Genomic DNA, 22653 nt, shown 5'->3' on the forward strand with positions numbered 1-22653 from the left:
GCCTGATGGCGTGAGGCTGATGGCGTGAGCCTGATGGCGTGAGCCTGATGGCGTGAGGCTGATGGCGTGAGCCTGATGGCGTGAGGCTGATGGCGTGAGCCTGATGGCGTGAGCCTGATGAAGTGAGTCTGATGGCGTGAACCTGATGGCGTGAGCCTGATGGCGTGAGCCTGATGGCGTGAACCTGATGGCGTGAGCCTGATGGCGTGAGTCTGATGGCGTGAACCTGATGGCGTGAGCCTGATGGCGTGAACCTGATGAAGTGAGCCTGATGAAGTGAGCCTGATGGCGTGAGCCTGATGGTGTGAACCTGATAGCGTGAGCCTGATGGTGTGAGTCTGATGGTGTGAGTCATACATTTGTACCTCTAACCATCAGACGCCACTTAAATGTGGTAATATTACAGTAATTCACGCTGTTACTACAGGGCCTTGAGACCTATGAGACCTCTGATGCCGTCGACCAGTCCGATGGCATCCAGAGTGGCACGTGAGCAGTCAGTCAGGTGTCCATGTTATATTATATATAAGATAACCTTAGTGTGGTTTGCATTTCTTGCCTACTTTTAGGTGCCTATCTGCTAAAATAGCTTGTTTTAAGGCTTGGTAGTTTTACAATAATACATATCAGTGTTGGCCCAGACTTAAAGTTTCTATATCGGTATTGATATAAAGATGAAAAGTGGTATCGGACCATCTCTTACTGTAACAGTATTTTTTAAAACATTAGTTTTGTGAGTGTTTTTCAGCTTTTAGCTCTGACGTAAGTGGTTCTGGCTGCTGATGATGTAAAATGGTTAACCGCACACATGGATGGAAGAACCTTGGAGTTCTAGATGAGTAATAGGGTGTTATGAACAATAGCCTGGCAGTGTTTCTGTACATATGTATGTGTTTGTGCACGTGAGCTCCTGGTTGTGCGACTGTGAATCTGTCCAGTGCTGTGTGTGATTTACGTTTCCTCCGGCCCGTATCCCGCAGTCTCAAGGTCTCCGGTCTCTCGGAGGATTCTCAGGAAAGCTAAAGTGTTATATTTAGTAAGTCGATAACATTGTGCTGCTCATGTTCTTCCTTGATAAAAGCCAGCTGCTAATAGACTGCTGCATGATTAGTGTGCCTGCAGTGTGACTGGTCAGTTAGACGAGCCCAGAGCTCACACAGTTCCACTGCAGCAGGACAGCTGATGAATTACAGACTAATTTAGGTGCATTTTTACAATATCTGTCAATTAATACTCACGCTGACATGGTGGCGATGTGTTAATGTGTTGTGCTGGTATGAGTGGATCAGACACCTCCCTCCTGAATGTACCATCATGTCTGTGCTTGGTTATTTTGCATGATTTTGCAAGTTAACCAGCCCATGGTTAACCCATCCTGTCAAAGTAGGTGGTTCTTGGCCACACTAAGCTTTAAAACGCACCAGACTCACTGATGATAGTCAGATAGTCCTTGGGCAATAAGGATTGACTGCACAAACTAATACATTGCCATTTGAGTGGTGATTTTCCATTGGGAAAACACAGAAAGGCCTTTTTCCATGCAAGGAAACTTGCTTGCAGCATCCAACTGTGAGGTCTGCAGTCTGTGACGGGGGTTCTGGAGGGTTCGCGAAGAACCAGCTCCATGGAAACGTGCAAGATATGTCGAGAAGGCCGAGGAGAGGCGAGGGCAGGAAGCTTGTAATAGTGCTGTGCTGACCTCATCTCTGGAACAGGCAGTCTCTGTTCCCCTACTGCCTGTCCCACCCTCCACACATGCACACATACAGGCCGGTTCCAGCCATCGCACCAACACACACACACACACATATTCAGGCAGTTCCCTCTTCTGCCTGTCCCACCCTGTTGGGATGCACTGATTCAACGGGGTGCACACACATACACACTCGGATATCCCCCACTGAGCGAGTCTTGGTCATAATGAAAGGGGGAACATATAGGAACAGACCACAGGCATGCAAGAGTTTAGGATCTACAGACTACAGAGAGCTCTCATAGTCTCCTTCCTGGACAGTGGTTCTCCAGCGTCGCCCCTTAGGCTGGCTTCACGTGGTGAAACTTTGAAGTGAAATTCAGTGTCATGAGTGTTTCAAGCAACTAGTTGCGAAATCTCTCGAATTTGTGAAATAAGTGTGACGAAGGCAGCTAATCAACATCCTGATAACGTGTCGCTTTTTGAGCGTATCAGTTCGAGCGATCGATTTTATCAGATCAGTGGAGAAGAAAATAGAAGATGGTTTGTTGGGTGGTTGAAAAAGAGATCTTCCTAAATTGGTGAAGGCCTTGCTGGCGGCAGGTAAGAAAGCAATCACTAGAAAATGACAAGCTAACTTGTTCCTTAAGAATTCAGAACGGTAAATTCGGCCAGATTTGGTCTAAGTGGCCAGTATATATAGACCCCCCGACCAGAATTTATGTAGGTTTTATTGACCTATTTTTTTGTTATTTCTTCTCTTCTTAATCAAAGACTATGCTTCCCCTTTTGCAACGTAAATAGTTGTTGTTGTTGTTTCTTTCTCTCTATTCAAGGAGCTTATCTGAAGGGAAAGTCAGATTTTTTTTTCCCCTCCTTTCCTTCCTTTACATATTCATTTATTTTCTTTATATATTTATTTTATTTCTTATTTGTATTATTTTTATTACTACTGTTAAGTTTTACCTCCCTCTTTAAAAGGAATATTGATTTGGATGGTATTGTCAAAACATGCTTACCATAAGAGGAGCAAAGATGAGAAAAGGAGGTTTGTGTGTATGTAAACAGGTATTTGTGTGTGTATAAGGACATAAAAGTAAACGGGCATTGAAAGGAAAGCACCTCAATAGGCCCACAATGGAACTGTCCTTAGCTATAATTGTGGTGCTGATTGATAATTGTAATTTGGTATTTTCTTCCATGTTCTTTTCAAAAGACTTTCCCCAAAAAAATAAAATAAAAAAGAAAAGAAAAAGAGATCCTCCTGATCGATTTAAGGCAAGGTTGTTGGTTTTTTAGTTGGTTACCTGAGCCAGGAGAACAAGCCTGAGGTGCTCAAAGCCAGCGTGGGCAGCCCTGTCCACAGTGCCTGGGGTGCAGTTGGGGGTTAGGTGTCTTGCTCAAGGGCACTTCAGTCATGGACTGTCAGCCGAGGGGATCGAACCGGCGACCTTCCGGTCACAGGGCTGGTTCCCTGACATCCAGCCCATGATTCTGCAGCAAGTCGGTGACCTCTGCACACTATGCCCCTCAGCATCCGCTGACCCCGCTCTGTCATTTTACGTGGCCGACCACTTCGTGGCTGAGTTGCTGTCGTTCCCAATCGCTTCCACTTTGTTATAATCCCACTGACAGTGGACTGTGGAATATTTATTAGTGAGGAAGTTTCACAACTGGACTTGCTGCACAGGTGGCATCCGATCACGGCACCACGCTGGAACTCACTGAGCTCCTGAGAGCGACCCATTTTTTCACTAATGTCTGTAGAAGCAGTCTGCAGGCCGAGGGGCTCGGCTTTATACACCTGTGGCCATGGAAGTGACTGGAACACCTGAATTCAGTGATTTGGATGGGTGACTGAATAATTTTGGAAGTATAGTGTAGTTTCATATAAGACAATAGAGTACTTCAGCTGCAGATACCTATTGTGTACGGCAGGTTAGGGAGGGTGTGGGAGCACACACTACATTGCAGTGCATGCTGGGAACTGTAGTGCAGCTCATGCTGAATTGGGCTAATATTAATAGAAAATTTAAATCATTTTACCGGATGAATAGGATTGTGCCATGTGCCAGACTTGGCTTGCGGGCTTTGTGTTTGACGCTTGTGTAGAGTATGCCTGTCCTGCACATAGTGTTTCCGTGCTCTAACATTCCCGCTTCTCAGGCTGATTAGTTGGATGAATTATGTTGGCAGAAAACAATGTATGCCGGCTGTGGTCCTCGAGGAACGGGGATGAGGACCTGCACTAACACAGTGAAAGGATTTCTAGGTTTGCCATGATTTCATTGTTTGCAATGCAGCAGGCATTCCAGTGGTTTCAGGTCTCGTCTCTGAGGGATCAGCTGCTGTCATTTGCTGATCTTCTAATTGGCAGACACAAGGCGATGGTGCTCCTCACGTGGTCTTTAAGACTTGATGCACACCTCATGAGTCTGGTCACCAGTGGAGCTCTTGGTCCTGAAGGATATCTAAGGTCTTGTACTTGTGCATGACAGCCGAGCCTTTGAGTTGCTGTATTACTGTAAGTAAACTTGTCATGCGTCTTCAGAAGCTTGGTTGGAGGTGTTGAAGAGCAAGTGAAGGTCTGTTTGAGACACTATTGTACACGTGCGCTTCCGTTCTGCTTCTGCAGTCTATGTGTGTCTGTGTGTGTGTGTCTGCCAGTTGGTGGTGTCTATTTCTGTGTGTGTGTGAAGATTGTTCGCCCTGTGTTCAATCCCTCCTCTGTTCTTTCATTTGGGCTTGAAGTGGAGCGAGAAAGGGAGGGTCCTCGCTCTCAAAGGCCATCTTTTGACTGGAGAGCCTCTGGCTCTGGGTGGCTAAAATTAAGCGAACAGGCCCTCCTTGTCTGTGCTCCATACCCAAGGAGCAGTCCCTGCCTGGGCTACCCTGCTGTCAACATGTTGTTGGCTGGGCAGTAGAGGAGCCTGTTGTGGGGTCATCCAGTCACACCTCACGAGGTTAGCACTAGTAGGGGTGGCTAGTATAGACAGCTGTTTACGCATATATCGTTTTTCCAGTTGGGCACTGACCCTTGTGGGCTGTCGGGTTGAAAAGGTAAGAGGCTTTTTTACCCCCGTACTTAAGCTGTCCAGCCTTAAATGAAATCAACACGATCTTGTGGGGTTCAGGTAGCATAATGCACCGAATGCTTTAGCTGTTACCGTGGTCACTGTTTTCTGTAAATATTGAGAAAGTGTTGCCGAAGGTTTACGAAGTTAAACAGCAGAACATCGAATTGCTGTCATAGAGTTATGATGTTAAAAATTCTGCCGAGTCTTTATCTTTGCTGTGCTTTTCAAGGCAGATTGTTGAAAACTTTCTAACTTGTTATGGAAGTACCAAAAGAAATTTTGGTTCGTTCAGCATTAAATTTCAACGTAATGCAAAGAATCGCTGGAGTCGCTTTTTGTAAATATGCCAAAAAGTAAACACATGACGCACAAATGGAATCACAAGTTTTTGGCATGAGCGATAAAAATACATTGCCTGATACTTTTTAGCCTTCATTTGTTTTTGACAGGCTTTGGGTGTAAAGTGTATAATAGGGAAGAATGAATAGCATGCAGTGCTGGACAGTAACTGAGTATCTGAGTAAATGTAATTAGTTTCTGTACTTTAGTATTTTTGGTGTATCTGTACTGAAGTTTCTCCGTTCTGGACTTTCTCCTTTCACTCCACTACAGTTCAGAGTCTAATATCCGACTTTTTCCTCCTACATTTTGAGAAATCTGTCGTTCCTTTTGGTTTCTGTGTGTATAAAAACGTAACATGTCAAAACGAAAGAAGCGCAAAGCCAGAGCACCAATCAGGGCCCAGCGGTCACTTTGTTTAGAGCTGGTTTTGACCTGTTGGTCATACCGACCCAGTGCAGCACGCGGTTCAACGTCAGCGCAGCAGCGTAAAACTTTGGGAGAGTCTGTTCAACATAAATGATGAACTAACCTAACTTTGTGTAAATAGAGCTCAATATAGAAATATGTCCACATATGCAGTCGAGACTGACGCGGCTTTTTTCTGAATTTCTACAAACACCATTTCATTTTATAGTAAATGAGTTTGGGCTGGTTTATGTTTATGAACAGACGCCTACAGATCAACATAGTAAAGGAGCTCATCTGTGATCCTGAGTTTAAAGCCAGTTTTTATTCAACTTAAACTTGGAACTAAGTTGTAAATAAATCTGAAACTGAAACTTTGCTTGTGTGTAAAAAGTGATTTCAGAGCCACTCGGTTCTCCCTGATGGAAACTGTTTACCTTCAGTGTTTTGTGCTTCTGATCATTTTAATAGACGTCAGCGTCACTAATTAATGACGTTCTATTAAAAGACTGGTTTACCAAGAGAGACGCTGGAGGACTTTCACCTGAAATGAGTTCATGAAGCCAGTCTGGTTATAAAAATGATAACAGGACATCAGAGCCAGAATTCCTCTTTTAGTACTTTTACTTTATACTTAAGTACATTTGAAGGGAAATACTTTAGTACTTTTACTCAAGTGGAGGTCTAAAGGGAGGAACCTCTACTTTTACTGGAGGAATATTTTACCCTGGGGGTCTCGACTTTAACTCAAGTCCATGGTTTGTGAACTTCATCCTCCACTGATAGCTTTTAAGATGGCTGGTTTATTACAACTGCAAGAGTAGCAGAATCAGCCAAGCCGTTGAACAGAGTTTGCGTTGTCCTCCCCATAAACCATCTTTTTCGGAGCCTAATTTGTTCACATATTCCTAATCATATCTCACGTCATTGTCTCAGCTGGTCAGACGTGAGCCTGTTGGATCAGAAAGAGACTGTTCAGGCTGTGGGTGGAGATTTACAGCATAACACCTAACTGTTGTCATGGGACACTCTATAACACTGTGTCCTGCCTGTAGGGAGTTTATTAAGTAATGTAGCAACATTTTGGATTAAATCTGTAATTCTGTGTTGTTTTTGTGTTATGTGGTTACGAGGCTCTTAGGTCCAGCACGCTTATCTCTTCCAGCCTGTGTCCGTGAAAGGCCTGTCGTAATTATTACATAACACACAGTAAAAATTGCCTGATTGCAATTATTCATGTTGACTGTGATTACTTACATCACAGCTAGTCATGTGTCAGTCCTGAGAACAATGCGATCAGGATAATTAACCTTTTATCATATATTATACAATATTATCACACACACACCGGCCACTTTATTAGGTGCACCTGTTCAGTTGCTTGTTAACACAAATAGCTAATCAGCCAATCACACGACTGCATTTAGGCGTGTAGAGGTGGTCAAGACGACTTGCTGAAGTGCAGACCGAGCATCAGAACGGGGAAGAAAGGGGATTTAAGGGGCTTTGAACGTGGCGTGGCTGTTGGTGCCAGACGGGCTGGTCTGAGTATTTCAGAAACTGCTGATCTGCTGGGATTTTCACGCTCAACCATCTCTAGGGTTCACAGAGAACGGTCCGAAAAAGAGGAAACATCCAGTGAGCGGTCAGTTGTGTGGACGAAAATGCCTTGTTGATGTGAGAGGTCAGAGGAGAACGGGCAGACTGGTTCCAGATGATAGAAAGACAACAGGAACTCAAATAACCAACCAGAATCTCTGAGGAACGTTTCCAACACCTGTCGAGTTGTCACTCGAGATTGGAGTTGATGAATCCTTCTATAAAACACTGCATGGAGCATCCTACTGTACTTTAATATATGAGCTACTATACTATTGAACCTATAAATGATGTATCGTATAATCATCAGCATCATGCCACGCCAGGCATTATATAACAGTGCGTAATGTGGAAACATTGGGCCTCTTGTTTATCAGATACACTCGTGATGACAATGATCATTTCTGCTGGCGAGGAAATGAGATTCTTCAGTATATGATAGCATCGAGCTAACGACCGTTGATTTGTTTTCTACACACAGACCGTGAACAAACAAAGACGTTTAGGTGTCCTTTTTTCCTTCGGCTGCTGTAGATATAGAGGGAATCATTCTGTAAATATTTCAACTGAATGCAAGACTAATGGATCTGCACAGGTTAAGTCTGAGATGCTTTCATGCCTTTTCATTAAACTGAGCATTTTTCCTTTCCTAAAACGAGTGAGAGGTGAGTAAAATGTGTTTGTCTGCTCCTCCTTCTGCCGTGCTGTGGCTACATGAGAGAGCAGTAGGAGTTTGTGAAAGGAGAGCTGCTCTGTGTTCACAAAATCCCAGCTTGAAGGTATTCAGAGCGTTACCATGCATGTTTAATTTAAGCAATAGATCTTGAGAGGGAGCGTGTTATCATGGAATAACATCCCAGCTGTGATGATCTACAGCCACCAGATCACAGCCGTGATGTTATTGGTGATAACTCCCTCCTCGAGTGCTCTACTGCTTTAATACAGCAGTTAAATAAATACAGTAAGATACAGTTAATAAAATACAGTTAAATAAAAACTGGCCGTTAACGCGGCGTTTAATATGTTTTAATGTTCAGCTCCTTCCTCCCAATTAGAGCTCCTTAACGAGCAGCTCGTTGCTACGTCAGAGTAACGAGCTCCGCCCACTCGCTGCTCAGCCGGCAGTTCGTTCTCCAGCTCCTTACACTAAATTCCCAAACTGTCGTCTCCACTGAGCAGCTTTTCAGTCGGCAGCCGTGACAGAAGAACAGCTGATCAACCTGGAATCAGCCGGAAATGAACCCAACACCATTCGCCAGACGTGTCTGATCTTCAGAGTCGGACCGAATCAGACTGAGCCGTAAAACTGACCCAATATCAGGTTCAGCTCAGTTTGGTCAGTTTGTCCAGATCAGTATTAATGTTGTTTTGTTCCAGCCGGTCTGTGAAGCTTCTTACAGCCCGTTTAGTTTGGCGAATGGTGTTGGGTTCATTTCTGGCTGATTCCAGGTTGTTCAGCTGTTCTTCTGTCACAGCTGCCGACTGAAAAGCTGCTCAGTGGCAACGACAGTTTGGGAATTTAGCGCCGTCTCGTCTTCAGAGTCGGACCAAATCAGCTGTCGGTCAGATGTGATCTTAACAGCGTCCGTTTTCTGTTTGTGGCAAAGTCAGAAGGAAAAACGTTCAGATGGCTCGAGCGTCTCCTACAGCTGTCAGAGTCGTTGCTTAGCAACGGTGTGGCAATCAGCTACAGCAACAGCAACAACTAACTGTTGTGTAAATTGCGTTATACTGAATTACAAATACCAGCACATGTCCAATCAGAGCAGGTTTGTTTCTGTGTGTTGGTTTGAGGGATGTACATTTATTGAGAGATGTGGGTCTTGTGAAAGCAACATATGTTCTCACTAACTGTTCATTTAAGCTTGATCTGTTTCTGTCGTCAGTTCAGAGCTACTAAATAACAATAACTAGGAAGGAAGCTCAGTTTGGCCTTCTCAGCCAGTTTGGCCACTTTACGTAACTGCTTGTACTTTTATACTTGAATACAGTGGGAAAAAAAGAAGACATTTCAATTGTTAATCGCCAATGCTTGTGACAGTTGATCGTCAGCTAAAATTCCAAGATCCCGACAGGCCTGATCAGTTCCTTATTTTGACGGCAAAGCAAGAAACAAGAATAGAAATAGATTCAAAGATTTCATACAACTAAAGCCTTCCAGTTGAGATCTTCTCATTATTCTGCACATGTGATGAAGCAAATTTTTTAAAATTGACAGCAATGTTCTCTGTAGCCACGTTCACATTACAAGCCTCATTTCCCAAATCCAATCTCTCTGACTCGATGCTTCTCACTCGTTTAGGTCAGTGACTCAAATCTGTCATTAATGTGATGAACCGGCCTGAACTGACCCTCATGAGCTCCTCCTACTCAGTGACGTCACGTGACTGAATCACTGCATCATCAGCACAAACTAACGAGCAGAACGAGCTTCGCTGAGAAGATCATTAACTCTGATCAGCTCTCAGCTTCATTATTAGAGCCAGAAAAAGGTGAAAAAGGTGAGACGAGCTGCTTTTCCACCATTCACAGGCTTTGAGGTCTGTTCGGCGCTGTTGCCGTGGTAACGCTGAATGATGGAGAAAAAGTGCATGAGTTCCGATCTGAGCGTCACGTTAAGGTCACATGGCCACGAATCGGATACGTATCCGATCTAGGACCACATATGAAAGTGGCTCAGGTCTGATTTGAAAATATCAGATTTGTGTCCACACAGCCCTGAAAACACCAGATCTGATTCACATTAGGGCAGGAAATCGGATTCATGCCACTTCAGCCTGATAATTACAGGGCTGTACAGTTTAAATCTGATCCCTTTAGTTTTAAGCATAATCTGCTTGTGTCAGCAACACAATTCTGCAGTGTATTCCAGGCTATCCCTTCCTCAGGAAGCAGGACATCACCGTGTGCCCTATTCACGCTAACTGACCACTCTGCTGGGGTTAGACGGGGTGAGGGAGGGTGTTGGGATTGCCCATAGCTGCTTCCTTAAATTAAAAGTGAATGCCATGTTTTGAACCCCTTATAAACAACCCCTGTGTTCTGCTTTAAAGGAGATACAATACTGGCTCTATCCTCTCAACCAGTCATCTGGTTTGTTGAGAGCAGAAAATCACTCAGGCAGAAATGACCGTCCTGCTTTACATCTGGACGCATGCCTGGCTGCTTGTTTAGATCTTGCTCTTGAAATCAGCCAATCAACAGGGGCTTTTAAAGTGGTGGTCACTTAGTGTGAGCGATTCCACTCATTACCGTCTCATCTTCCAGAGGGTTCTTGAGCATGACCTTGATTTCTGAGCGAGGTAGTGTTATGTTTGTGTGTGCTTGTGCCCAAGTACTGAATGTCGCTCTTCGTTAGCAGCCAGATCTCCCCAGGATGATTCGTAAAGGAGCCGAAAGGTTTCCTTTTGGCTCCTGAACTTCAGGTTAGGTCACGTTACAGCAACAATGCAGAAGGAAGTGAAAATACCAGGCCCTGAACAATCTATTGATATTGGCTGATGCTCGTGGCCCACGGTACCTGTGATGATATCACCAATAAAGTGCCGATAATTCATTTTTTTATGGTTGCATGATTCTTGCAATCCTTCACAAATAGACAGATTTTCAGTGGTTGTGCTATTAGGGAAGCTAATTTAAGTGACTCCCTGTTTAACTGCGTCACAGCAGTACGGGCTGAACCGGAGCAGGAAGAGTGGGTAGCTCCACCCCCTGTGCTATAATATTTATATTATTTATGACTGTGAGTTTCTGCTGTTGGAGTCAATCATATTTGTCAGTAAAACACTGTTTAACCTCTTATTCTCCAGGCTATATTTGGGTTTGTCCATCTGAATTTACACGGTCATATCCTAAGGTGAATTATTCAGTAACTGCATGAAATAAATGTAAATATTTATTTATTTTCTAAAATCTCCCCTCAAATGATCAGAACGTGTGTTTTATGATCTCCACACATCACTACCTGCTTACAATTTACTGCTAAAGTCCAAAAATCTGCGCCGCTCTTTGTGTTGTTCTCTAAAAGTGATGTTTCCAGAGCAGATCACTGAAGAGACGCCGTCTGTTTATAGTTTAGAGCCCAGATTTGGGGAAAAACGGCTCGACTTTCAGTAGAAAAACAAAGTTCAGCTTCTTTTATTATAAGGGTTTAAAATGACGTCACCGTCTATTAGACTGGAGAGAAGAGCTACAGCCTCACACGTCGCCCAGCTTCTGAATGGAGCTCATGGAATATGACCCACCGGTGGTCCCACGGAGTTTACGAGGCTGCCTGAAATGGATCATAAAATTCCAATGTATAGTATAAATTATGTCTGTCATCCAGCTTGTAGTGACCTCATGGCTCGAGCTTGTGTAGATTCTGTTCTCACCTAAGAACAAACCCCAAATAAGAGAACATCAGAATCTTCATGAAAACTGTGTGAGTGGGTAATTCTTCTTTCAAATATATGTTTCCTGCTTTTTCGTGACACTAAATAATGGATATCTTGTACCTTTTGGCTGTTTTGACTGGAAATTAAATAAATGAATGGTCAGGCTCTTTTGCACAGCAGGCTGGTCAATGGAAAACTGTAAAGGTAGTATTACAGTATCTGTGTGTGTGTGTGTGTGTGTCAGAGAGAGAGATGGTGCCAGTCAGAGTGTGTACAATGCAGCGCTGTATGGCATCGAGTGGGCATGCACTGCAACTCTCGCCAGCTGTCCAAACAGTGCCCAGTGCTGGAGGGAGAGGGGAGTGGAAATGAGCTCCCAAACGGAAAAACACACAGCCCAGGACAAAGCTGCATTATCCTGTTAAATAGAGACACAACACAGTGGTCTCGGAGAAAGCTGGTGAAATGTTCCTGTGGGTGAACACTTGGTACGTGTTGATTTTATCACTGTCTGAGGACCCCCAGCTTTCCAAAATGCTTTCAGTCAGAGACGACCTGATCTGATTCCAGCCATCGGCATCAGGCTGGATTAGGTATTGAAGGAAAACGGGAATAAGTTGAATCCAATCCTTAACAGATCTAGCTTGAAAAAGCCCTCATGCACTCTGTGTGATGTCAGAGTTTGAGCCTACTTGTAGATGTTCATCATCAATTAAGTGCCTCAGTTACAAAAGGAGCAGGGTGTATTTTGGTTTGCTTGCCTAAATCGTAAGGCAAATTATTCAGTAGCTGCATGAAATGAAGGTAAATTTTTATTTTATTTATTTATTCTTATAAAATCTCCCCTCAAATGAACAGAACGTGTGTTTTATGATCTACACATATCACTATACGCTTACAATTTAATGATTAATTGTAATTGAAATTAAGATTTTTTTTATTAAAATTGAAAGAAGTTGTGTTAGTAAATGAGGACAAGAAAAACAAGCTACAATGTGGTGAGCATCACCCTGTAAAGCCTGAAATGATCATTCAGAAGGTAGAGGTCTTGGATTGGGCCACATCATAAGTCTTCACACATTAATGTCACATGGATAAGGAGGTCCAGCTTGTCGTTAGGTCTCAAATGGAAAATACTACTCCACATTCAGCCAATGGGGTTTTGTGCTGCAACTGCATGACATAAATACTATGAGCCAGGTAAGTGCATTCATACTGTATCTGAATGCTGCTGCTACACCTATACTAGGATGTCATTGCATGGTTTTGCATGACTCCTTGTCCTAAACAGTGTTGCCTCTTCCTTTCAGTATAGCATTTTATTCACCTTATGTAAAATATTATCAATATTTAAATGGGCATCTCATTTAAAATGGACTGCTCATAAAATGCTTCATTAAGAATCTTTGTACTGCAAGTTTGGCTGATAAAAGGTACTGGAAATGTGCTAGTGTGTTTAATTTACCCCATACAGCTGCCACGTTTACATGCAGTCTGATAATCTGTTAATAATCTGACTAATCGCACAATACGTCCATGTAAACACCTCACTCAGAATAGTCTAGTCCAGTTTCTATCCGATTGATCGAGGTGGGTAATCCTGTAAATAATCAGTTAAATAGAAGAATAATATCCGTGTAAACGTCTGTATCCGATTACATTCCCTATCGGAAAGTTTCAGTCAGTTCTGCTTGTGCGTCGCGTCACAGTGAGAGTTTATACCGTTCAACACAGTGGAACAGAAACTGGCCTGCAGAGGAGACGAAGTTCATGCTCTGATCTTTAAAAGACGGCGGTAGGACGGACGTCCAGCTTATGTGTCTCAGAGCACGACGTCTTCCTCTCGGCCTTCTTTAATAAGGACGTGTGAAGGACGTTTTCCTGAGTCTGACGTCATTTTAAAGCAGCTAAAAACACAATCACTGCTCACTGCTGCTCATCTCACTCTGACTGGACTCACCTGATGCTGGTTGTCATGGTAACGTTCACTCTAAGTGGTTCTCTGCGCGTCATTTTGGATCTGATTACTTGTCCTGAGCATATAAACTGAATTTTCATCAGATTTGTGAGTAGAGTTACAGTTAGGGTTAGTAAACACAGTCTCAGTCTATAATCGAAATGTATTCAATCATATTGGCAAAAATCTTTGCATGCAGTTTGGCTGTAAAGAAGTTCAAGTCATAAAAATTCATAACTGCATCCCAAATTATATGATGAAAATATGGTGACAATAGCGGATAATTCACTTATATCCTCTGAGCTCTCTTTGAATAGTCACATTCAGTGCACATACAATCATCAGATTCATCCACTTGGGGAAGGGATCTGAAGCACAACCGATCCAAAGATTACAGTACCTTAAACCCGTGTGTGGTGTTGATGTGTTTGTCACTCAGTGGTTTGCTGGACCCACCATATTATTGTCTTTTAAATCACTACAGCCATAGAACTTAATGTAAAAATGCCAGATATTTAAAACATCACAGTGTGCAGCGTAGGGTTCTACTTTAGCAGCTGTAGCCAGTCAGCAGCCTGTCCATGTTGTCCACCCTCACACACACTAACAGCAGGCCATGTAGGAGGAGAACCAAAGTGAAGGACACAGCACCTCCTCACTTTTACTCCCCACGGGTTCAGCCCAGCACCACGTGTTGTATTGGCCTGTGCTCAAGATTTCCTTATTTGTGTAAAGAAAAAGACGTAGTGTCATGCCGTCTCTACATCTTACACACATTAACATGTTTTCTTTGTTATTTTGCATTAATGGGTAATAGATTAAATGTTAACCAGCTTTATTTGGAGGAGGACAGTACGGTACTAGCACCGGGATAAAGAGTTCAATGACCTACTCTGTGCATTTGTATATTTGTTGTGATGTCGGCCTCACTTACTTTTCCATAAGTGCTTCTAACAAAAGTTTGGAAAGTCACCTACTCTTCTAGTGCGATAAACATTCAACCGAAGGAGAGGAGTCTTCAAATGCTTGATGGGCAGATCATGTGTGAAATGATCAGCATTAACACTGGCCAGGACTTCAGGGATCACTGGAGTGGACCTGTTGCTGCATGTGATCTCTCTGCTCTCCTGTCTTAAGACGAGGTGTGTCACAGTGAGATTAACTCTGTTACGCCAAGGTTTTGTCCTTTGAAAGATGAGACGCTCTGCTTGAAGGGGAAGCTCTAACAAGATCGCAGAGGTACACGCAAAAATGAGAGATGGTGACGGATGCAGTCGGAGAAAACGGGATGCGGTTCCTTGGGTCTCTAATGGGTTTTTCCTTTGTGCAGGCAACGAAAGGAGAGCCCCATGTCTTTAAAGAAAAGACCTTTAAGAAGAAGCGTCAGTGTGGGGTGTGTAAGCAGAGTATAGAGAGCCTGGGCTCCTTCTGCCGAGGTGAGTCTTATTGCCTTTGTTTTTTTTAGCACACTAAGACAACTTCATTGACTTTTGAGCCGATTTACAGGTTCTGGCTGCTCTTAAATGATTAGCATTCAGTAGTTAGTGAAAGTGTGGCTTGGGGAAACGTAGTTCAGGAACCTGTTAAAGAACTTTGGGTAACACTTTCTATGAATGTCATGTTTGTAAGCATCTATAAACACATTCATAACATGTTATAATGCATTCATAAGGTATCATAACCATGGCTATGGATATTTATAATAATGCATTACACATTATAGCCATGTTCATTATCAATTATGAATTGCTAACATAATCCATTATAAGTACGGTTCATAGCAAATTATAAGAGCTCATAAGCTGTATTAGTCCGCTCTCAGTAAAGTGAAGCATACTGGACTAAAGCCTCCTCCAGGGTTCAGACTGAGGCTTCAAGTTGAAGAATTTACTGAAGGATTTAATGAAACACTAAAACACAATAAAGCTCATTACAGGCTTCAAATGTCAGAGTTTAAACTGGAGCAACATCAGAGGTGTTTTGGTACTTGGTTTGCTGTGATGTAATGTAGTGAAGCATTTAAAGTGGGACGCTGGGCGGACGGTGGACGGCCTGTTTGGAGCATCAAAACATTCAGGACTGAAGCCCTGAAGATGCAGCTCTAACAGCCCCAGCGCCGAGAAATAAAACACTAGAAATCTCAGTAAATAAACTTCATATTTGTCTTTATGCTCTCCAAGCTGGGACTGACTTCTTTGGCACTGACGTTATAACATGTTATTAACACTATTCATAATGCATTATATTAACAATCCATAATGCGTAATAAGCATGGCTATGAAGTGTAATGCACTGTAATTCATTTTTATAAATATTTATAGCCATGTTTATAATGCCTTATAAATGCATTATAAAATGTTCATAGAAAGTGTTACTGAATTCTGATTAGCATTCTCCTGCTGCTCTTTGTCTAACTAAATCTGTGCATTGTGTTCTCTCTGTCATCTGCAGTCTGCAAAACAGCCACTCACAAGAAATGTGAAAGCAAGGTAAGGGTTTGCTGTGTTTACATTTTACCTAAAGTTGCTTTCTTGCACCATCACCCACCAACCGTCTGCACACCGACAATGGCAGGCGTAAAAAGGCATGATATCTCAGTACACCCCACAGCTAATTCTCTCTGAAGACCCCTATGCCTCTCTCTCTCACTCTGAAGGCTTCTATGTCTTGGGGCTTTGCTGCTGCCAGCCGTGCCCGAGCCCAGGGCTGCTCTTGTGAAAGGTTCTTTGATAAGAGCGCTGAATGCCAACTCTGGCCGCTGGCTGACTTGGCACACCTAGTCACATCAGAGCTGCAGAAGCCAGTAAGCTGCAGTTTTAGGCCAGGAATGCATGCATCACGCTTTGGAAGACGCTATTGTATCTGGTTAGAGAATCATTTGGCCACTGATGAATCAGTTGGTCGTTCACTGGCATAGATCTTTTCCCTCAGTTAGAAATGATGCATTGGAAAATGGATTGTTTGACTAAGGCCCAGTCCCATTTCTTATTTTTACCCCTACCCCTTCTTTACAGAGCTACAGGGCAGTGGTTGAGATCTTCCCTCTGAAATGAGACCCTCTAATAAAAGAGCATCACTTCATTAACAGCTACTAGCGCCGCTCTGTAGGCGACCCTGCCCGTCTGCAGGGACAGCAGAGGAGGGGAAAGTTCAGCTCCTCACTGCTGGGCTTTAGTTACATTTAGGGATCATACGCCTTCAAAGAGGAGGGCAATTATTTATTATCACCCCCCCTAATTCTTCAGTGATGTGAAGCTGAAGTCAGAGATTCTCCAGATTCTTGTTTGAATTTTTCTGTTCCACCTTAAATGGAGCAGCTGTTCCATTCTGGCTTTTCAGGCGTCAGAACTGATGGACTATTTAAGGTGGAACGGGAAGTTTAGCCAACTAGCTGCCGAGACGTTAGCATGCTGTTAGTGATTTTTTTTATGCTTGTTATGAAGAAAAACGACCAGAATCCACTGAAACCACATTAAACTGAGATAATATGATGGTTATTGTGATTTTTTAACAGAGAAAATTCTCACATTTGTGGGTTTCTTTGGTCTCTTGTTCTCCGTCTCGCCGGCTTTTCTGTTTTTCTCGTATCTCTCTGTTTGGAGTCTCTGAGAAACCTCCGTTTGGAGGGTCAAGTAGCCCCAACACTTCACCTCACCCCTCTATCTCAACTAGAATCGGGACGCCCTACACCCTAGACGAGAGCACCTAAAACAGAGGGCTAAGGGCTCAGTGGTAGGGGCGAGGGGAGAAATGGGACTGGACCTAAAAGGCAAACAGTCAGTTATTATGTTTTGCGGAAGCGGTCATTGTTTTGTGGACTATTGCATGGTCTAGGTGTCAAGACAAAGACCTGGATTTGGTAAAGACCTCTTGCTAATCTCTGGGGCACATCTAATCCCTGTTCCACTGCATGGCTTGTCAGTCTTAGCGTGTTATCATGGCTTACGCTTTAGAGGCATCCTAACAGCTTAATCCAAGGAAGGATGATAGTCTGACTGATCTTTTGTCATGATTTGGCTCTAATCTGCCCTCATTGACCATCTGGGAGAGCACGAGAGCAGCTAGAGTCAAGACTGACGATAATCTGTTTTTCCCTGACGGTGCTCAAACATTTTCCCAGTATTCACCTTAAGTCGTTCCCTCTGTATTTGTTCCAGGGCTGCAGGGATTCTGCAAGGTTGCTTGGACAGTGTTGTTTATGAAGGAAGTCGATTGAGTCATATACAATACTGTGCAAGCCAGAGACCAGCCTTTCACTCGTTTAATTTCCAGTCAGAATTGCCATTAAGTACAATGTTTTTCATTTTTCAGCATCAGAAAAAAATTGGAAGCACATTATTAACAGAAAACTACACAAACGCCTCTAACACCAAGAACAATATCAATTCTATCAGTATTTATTTCGTCCACTCTTTAGTTCTGCGCACCCTCTACTGACCCTTTAACCCTTCCATCCTTCCAGATCTCCAAGCTTACAAACTCCAGTCTTGAGATGAGTAAAAAACGTAGTCAGTGACATTTTTACCCCTCGAAAGAGACACTCAACCACCCAAACTCGCCTTAGATGCCTTGCAAATGTCTTTCTCATGTGCATCTAAAAAGGCTAAAGGAGATGTTTCTGAGGGGAGCAGATATCAGATAGACCTTACTACAGATCCTAAAACACCCCGAGGTCTTTGAGAGGATATGTAGCTGTCAAGAAGCTGTTACTGAAAAAAGAAAACATTACAGCACCACAGTCTGTGATGTGGAATTAGGTTTTATGGACTGAATGAGATTTGAGATCTGTCTACAACCGTCTGTCATCGTCAGCATGATGGAGTGCATCTGTGCAAGCTTGGGGATCTGTAACCGCGTCTGGAGTTTGAATTTTGGTCATGAATGTTGATCAAAACAAACAAATTTGAGTACTTCCTGTTATATTTGGAGGGAAAGTCACTCCGCTCAAGATAATGACCCCGAGCTCACTGCTGAGAAGATTAAGACAAACCTATTAAACAAAGAAGCTGCTGGTTTTCTCGGAACAGTGGGCTGGTATGGGATTACTGGATGAGCAGAAAGTACAACAAACTTCTAAGACTGAAATTCGGAGGGTGGAAAAAATGCCCCTGCAAGTTTACTGCAGTAGGCCCTTTTCACAAGAAATGGAGGTGTGTAAACGCTGAGTAAACAAGCTCCGTTTCTAACCTCAGAAATACAGGCGCTTGTGTCACTTCAGCCTCCACAGAAAGGTGAGTCACTTTATCTGTGTCATAGATTGAAATCCGAGGATGCGTCTAGAACTGCTGGAGAACCGAACACACAACAATGTGGGAGGCCAGACTAAATAAAGGATATAAATGATTCGTGGAAAATCTCCACAGCTGTCAGAGCGCAGTAACGTCAGCTGACGTCTGGATACGTCATGTTAGCTGGAGATGCTGAAACAGCTCTCTAACCATAAACTAGTTAAAGGGGCAAAGAGCTAAACGCGCACATCCCAGCAGGGGGCGCTCCGGGTCATCAGGGTCAGACATTTCATTTGCGTTTATAAGCACTCCAGCTGGTTTCATGATACGTTTAATCTGCAATGAAAAACTGTCAAACACTAAAACATCGCGAAGCTGAAGAAGCTTCTTGAAGAAGCTTCAAACATCTACTCTACACCGAACACTCGCTCTCAGTTTCTGACCATCTTTGAGGGAGAGAGTGAAAACTGTTCCTCTGAAAGCGGCTGAAGCAGCAACTTTAAAGCACAAACTGCATTCAGTGTAATATTAACTTGTTAGACAGCAGTGCTGAGGTTCTTCTTCTCTATATAACCAAGTTTATTCCTTTATTAATTGCACAATCTTGTTTTCCTCTGCGCAAACGTAGATGAGGCTGTTTTGCTTCAAGCTCTAAGACCTGAGTGATCTGTACACGCTCTGCTCATCAGTGTTGCTGTTGTAAGTGCTCAAGCGGAAGCAGCGTTTCCCTGCAGGGACAGGGTACAAATGCAGAAATATGAATATATGTTCAGTTACTGAGGCTTCTGGACAATTTTATGCTTAACATGCTCTGTGCTTTTCTTCCTGATGGCCTTAATGGCCCAAAGAAAGTCGGTCTCAGGGACTACTGGGCCTCTATTGTTCCGTCAAACCGTAAAAAGCAATTGCTTGTTGCATAGACTGAACTTTTATTTTGGCAGCGCAGTGATGAAAGCAAAATTAAGGAAATTATAGAGGGCATAGTTGTTCAATTGCAGTTATAGTTTGAATAATAATGAATAGATTCATTGATTATCGTCTGTCATAATGATTATAATCATGCGTGCTGGTTATTACTTGCTGCTTTAGCTCCGGCTGTTGGCTGTCCTGCCTAGCTGGAGCCTGGCCACTGTGGTCTCAGTCATTCCGCTGTGATCGGGATCATCTCGGTGGCAGAAGGGAGCGGCCGCTGTCCCCTGGGGAACCGGCAGGGACCGAGACCTTTTCAGAGCTTTATGGCTCCTGTGGAACAGGGACTGCATCTCCAGCTCTCGACACCTCAGCGAGAGGCTGAACAATGAGACGCTTTTGAAACATTTCACCCCGCCTAGATTAGAGGAGACAAAGCAACCTGGCATGTCTTGATGCCAGTGGGGCAGATCAAAGTAAAGTCTCAGGGGCCTTCGTGCTGCAGTGTGCATCAAGGTTAAAGAAAGCGAAGACACCCGATGCTGAGTTGACTCAAGAAAAGCCATTAGAGGCACAGCCAGAAAAACTGTCTGCTAAGTGATACGTCAAACCCAGCATCTCTTTCTAATGGTGAGTCATTATATTACTGTGTTTAAACCGAAAGACGACTTTGTTTAACTTCAGTCATGCTTCTCGCTGCCAACTACATGAAGCTGTACAGCCCTCGGCAGGCCGTGACCGTAAGCCCCTATCCCCTCCTCACTAATACCGAACATCCACTTGGAGGAGAGTCAGCTGTTTCCTGTTGCTCTGGTGAGCTTCTGTGCGCTCTCCAGGTCCCTGACGCATGATTCGATTTGAATGCTCCTCCGTCGGCTTCCACACATCACTGCCTTCTTTAATGGCAAGCGGACCTTGGGGTCAAAAAAATCTTATTTACACAGTTTTTCTTTAACGCTAGATGGAGTCTATCAGCCAGGACTTGCTTGACGTCTGACATGTGTTTCTTTACTTTAGCAATAATGCTGCAAATACCAGTTGGCGGTGTGCAGACTGGAAGCATGAATGGCTTCAAACCGCAACCGGTTGTTAAATCGGCTCCAACAGACTTGATTGTGTGGTTTCTGACACTGTATTGGATACTGTCGCCTGAAAACATGGACAAAAGTACTTTGCGTAGGTAAAATAGCGGCTGCCGGCATTTTGAAGCCTTTACTTTCAATACTTTTGTCTGCTGTTTTTGTCGATAACAGTAAGGCCACGTTCACGTTATCCGATTTCCTGCCCTAATGTGACTCAGATCTGGTGTTTTCAGGGCTGTGTGGACACAAATCTGATCTTTTCATGTCAGACCTGAGCCACTTTCATATGTGGTTCTAGACCAGATGCGTATCCGATTTGTGGCCATGTGACCTCAATGTGACGCTCAGAGTTCATGTCATTCAGCGTTACCATGGCAACAGTGCCGAACAGACGTCAAAGCCTGTAAGCGGTGGAAAAGCAGCTCGTCTCACCTTTTCCTCCTCCGTCTGGCTCTAATAATGAAGCTGAGAGCTGATCAGAGTTAATGATCTTCTCAGCGAAGCTCGTTCTGCTCGTTAGTTTGTGCTGATGATGCAGTGATTCAGTCACGTGACGTTACTGAGCAGGAGGAGCTCATGAGGGTCAGTTCAGGCCGGTTCATCACATTAATGACAGATTTGAGTCACTGACCTAAACGAGTCTGAACCTTTGAGTCAGAGAGATCGGATTTGGGAAAGGAGGCTTGTAATGTGAACGTAGACCCTGTTCATATCTGGTCATTTCATGTGTCTTGAGTATCAGGGTTGCATCTGAAAAGGGCTTATCCACATAAAATGCAGTGGTATGATAGCTCAGACCACTTCAGGAGGAGGCAGGGTTTGATGTTAATGATTGTCTGAATGCACTGGGCAACTAAAATGAATTCAGTATAGTAGTTGAAGGTCCACTGACCACTGACAGTCGACTGTGGAATATTTAGTAGTGAGGAAATTTCACGACTGGACTTGCTGGACACGGCACCACGCTGGAATTCACTGAGCTCCTGAGAGCGACCCATTCTTTCACTAATGTCTGTAGAAGCTGTCTGCAGGCCTAGGGGCTCAGCTTTACACACCTGTGGCCATGGAAGTGACTGGAACACCTGAATTCAATGATTTGGATGGGACGGAATACTGGCGAGTCAGGAAAGATGTTGAGGCAGCTGGTGGTTTCATAGTCTTGATACTGTCAAATATTTGCTGGAATTCCTTAGGCTGTCTTTCTTGTCAGCACCATCAGTTGTAATTAATTGATCCTCTAAGGACTGAAGTACTTTGAAAGCTCAGCACTTGCTAAGAAAGTATAAAAGGCAGTTACAAAATCGGATAACGGTTAGTCTTATAGCTCTAATCACAGATTTGTACATTTTCAAAATACCTCACATAATGGACGTTTGGTTGCAGGCTAAGAAGTGTTTCCTTTTCATCCGACCCATTTCCTCAGCACCTTAATATCTGATCAAATTCCAATCTAAAGACCACCACCCACTCAGGTCAAGCAGCTGACCGCAACCGGTGTTTGTCTGGACTGACTCCGTGCTGTGATGAGTCAGGGATGATCCTGGTCTATTTATATCAGGCTGATTTTCGGTGGAACAGTCCCCCCATTAGATGAGTCGACTGCTTCAAAGGTGCATCTGCAAACAATTCAGTGAGCAATAAGCATCTTTTAACCACAACCACTGTTGCCCAAGGCGCTGAGACAGACCGGCTCATGCTTCATGGCCCTGGTAGTATCTTCTGTCTTTTTTTTTTTTCTTCAGTGTTTTTCTCGAATAGCGCTTCCTGAAAACAAAGATAGAACCAGGATTGTTGTCTGTGCTCTTCCTCTGTTGTGTGTCTGGGCGAGTCTGGGTCATGGTACGCCCTTGTCTCCAACCTTAAACCACAGGAAAGGATCTCGGGGCCCATGACAAGCAGCTGGCTCATCTCTAGCATAAGGAGCCACTCCAGTTACACGCACACTCATAGGAAACTCAGCTTTATTTCAGCGCGTTCCCCATATC

The 22653-nt window shown here is 43.7% G+C and overlaps 1 protein-coding gene across 2 annotated transcripts in view; it reads left to right on the forward strand.

The window, feature by feature from the left end:
* The window catches only part of tns2a (tensin 2a), a 126502-nt gene that overhangs the window by 29992 nt on the left and 73857 nt on the right, over positions 1-22653 (forward strand). For both annotated transcript variants that reach the window (XM_037541169.1, XM_037541170.1), the window contains exons 2-3: positions 14780-14885; positions 15901-15938. In XM_037541169.1, coding sequence (XP_037397066.1) covers positions 14780-14885; positions 15901-15938 — 144 coding nt within the window. The remainder of the gene's footprint in view (positions 1-14779; positions 14886-15900; positions 15939-22653) is intronic.

Source organism: Pygocentrus nattereri, chromosome 9 (genome assembly GCF_015220715.1).
Source record: "Pygocentrus nattereri isolate fPygNat1 chromosome 9, fPygNat1.pri, whole genome shotgun sequence".
NCBI lineage: Eukaryota > Metazoa > Chordata > Actinopteri > Characiformes > Serrasalmidae > Pygocentrus > Pygocentrus nattereri.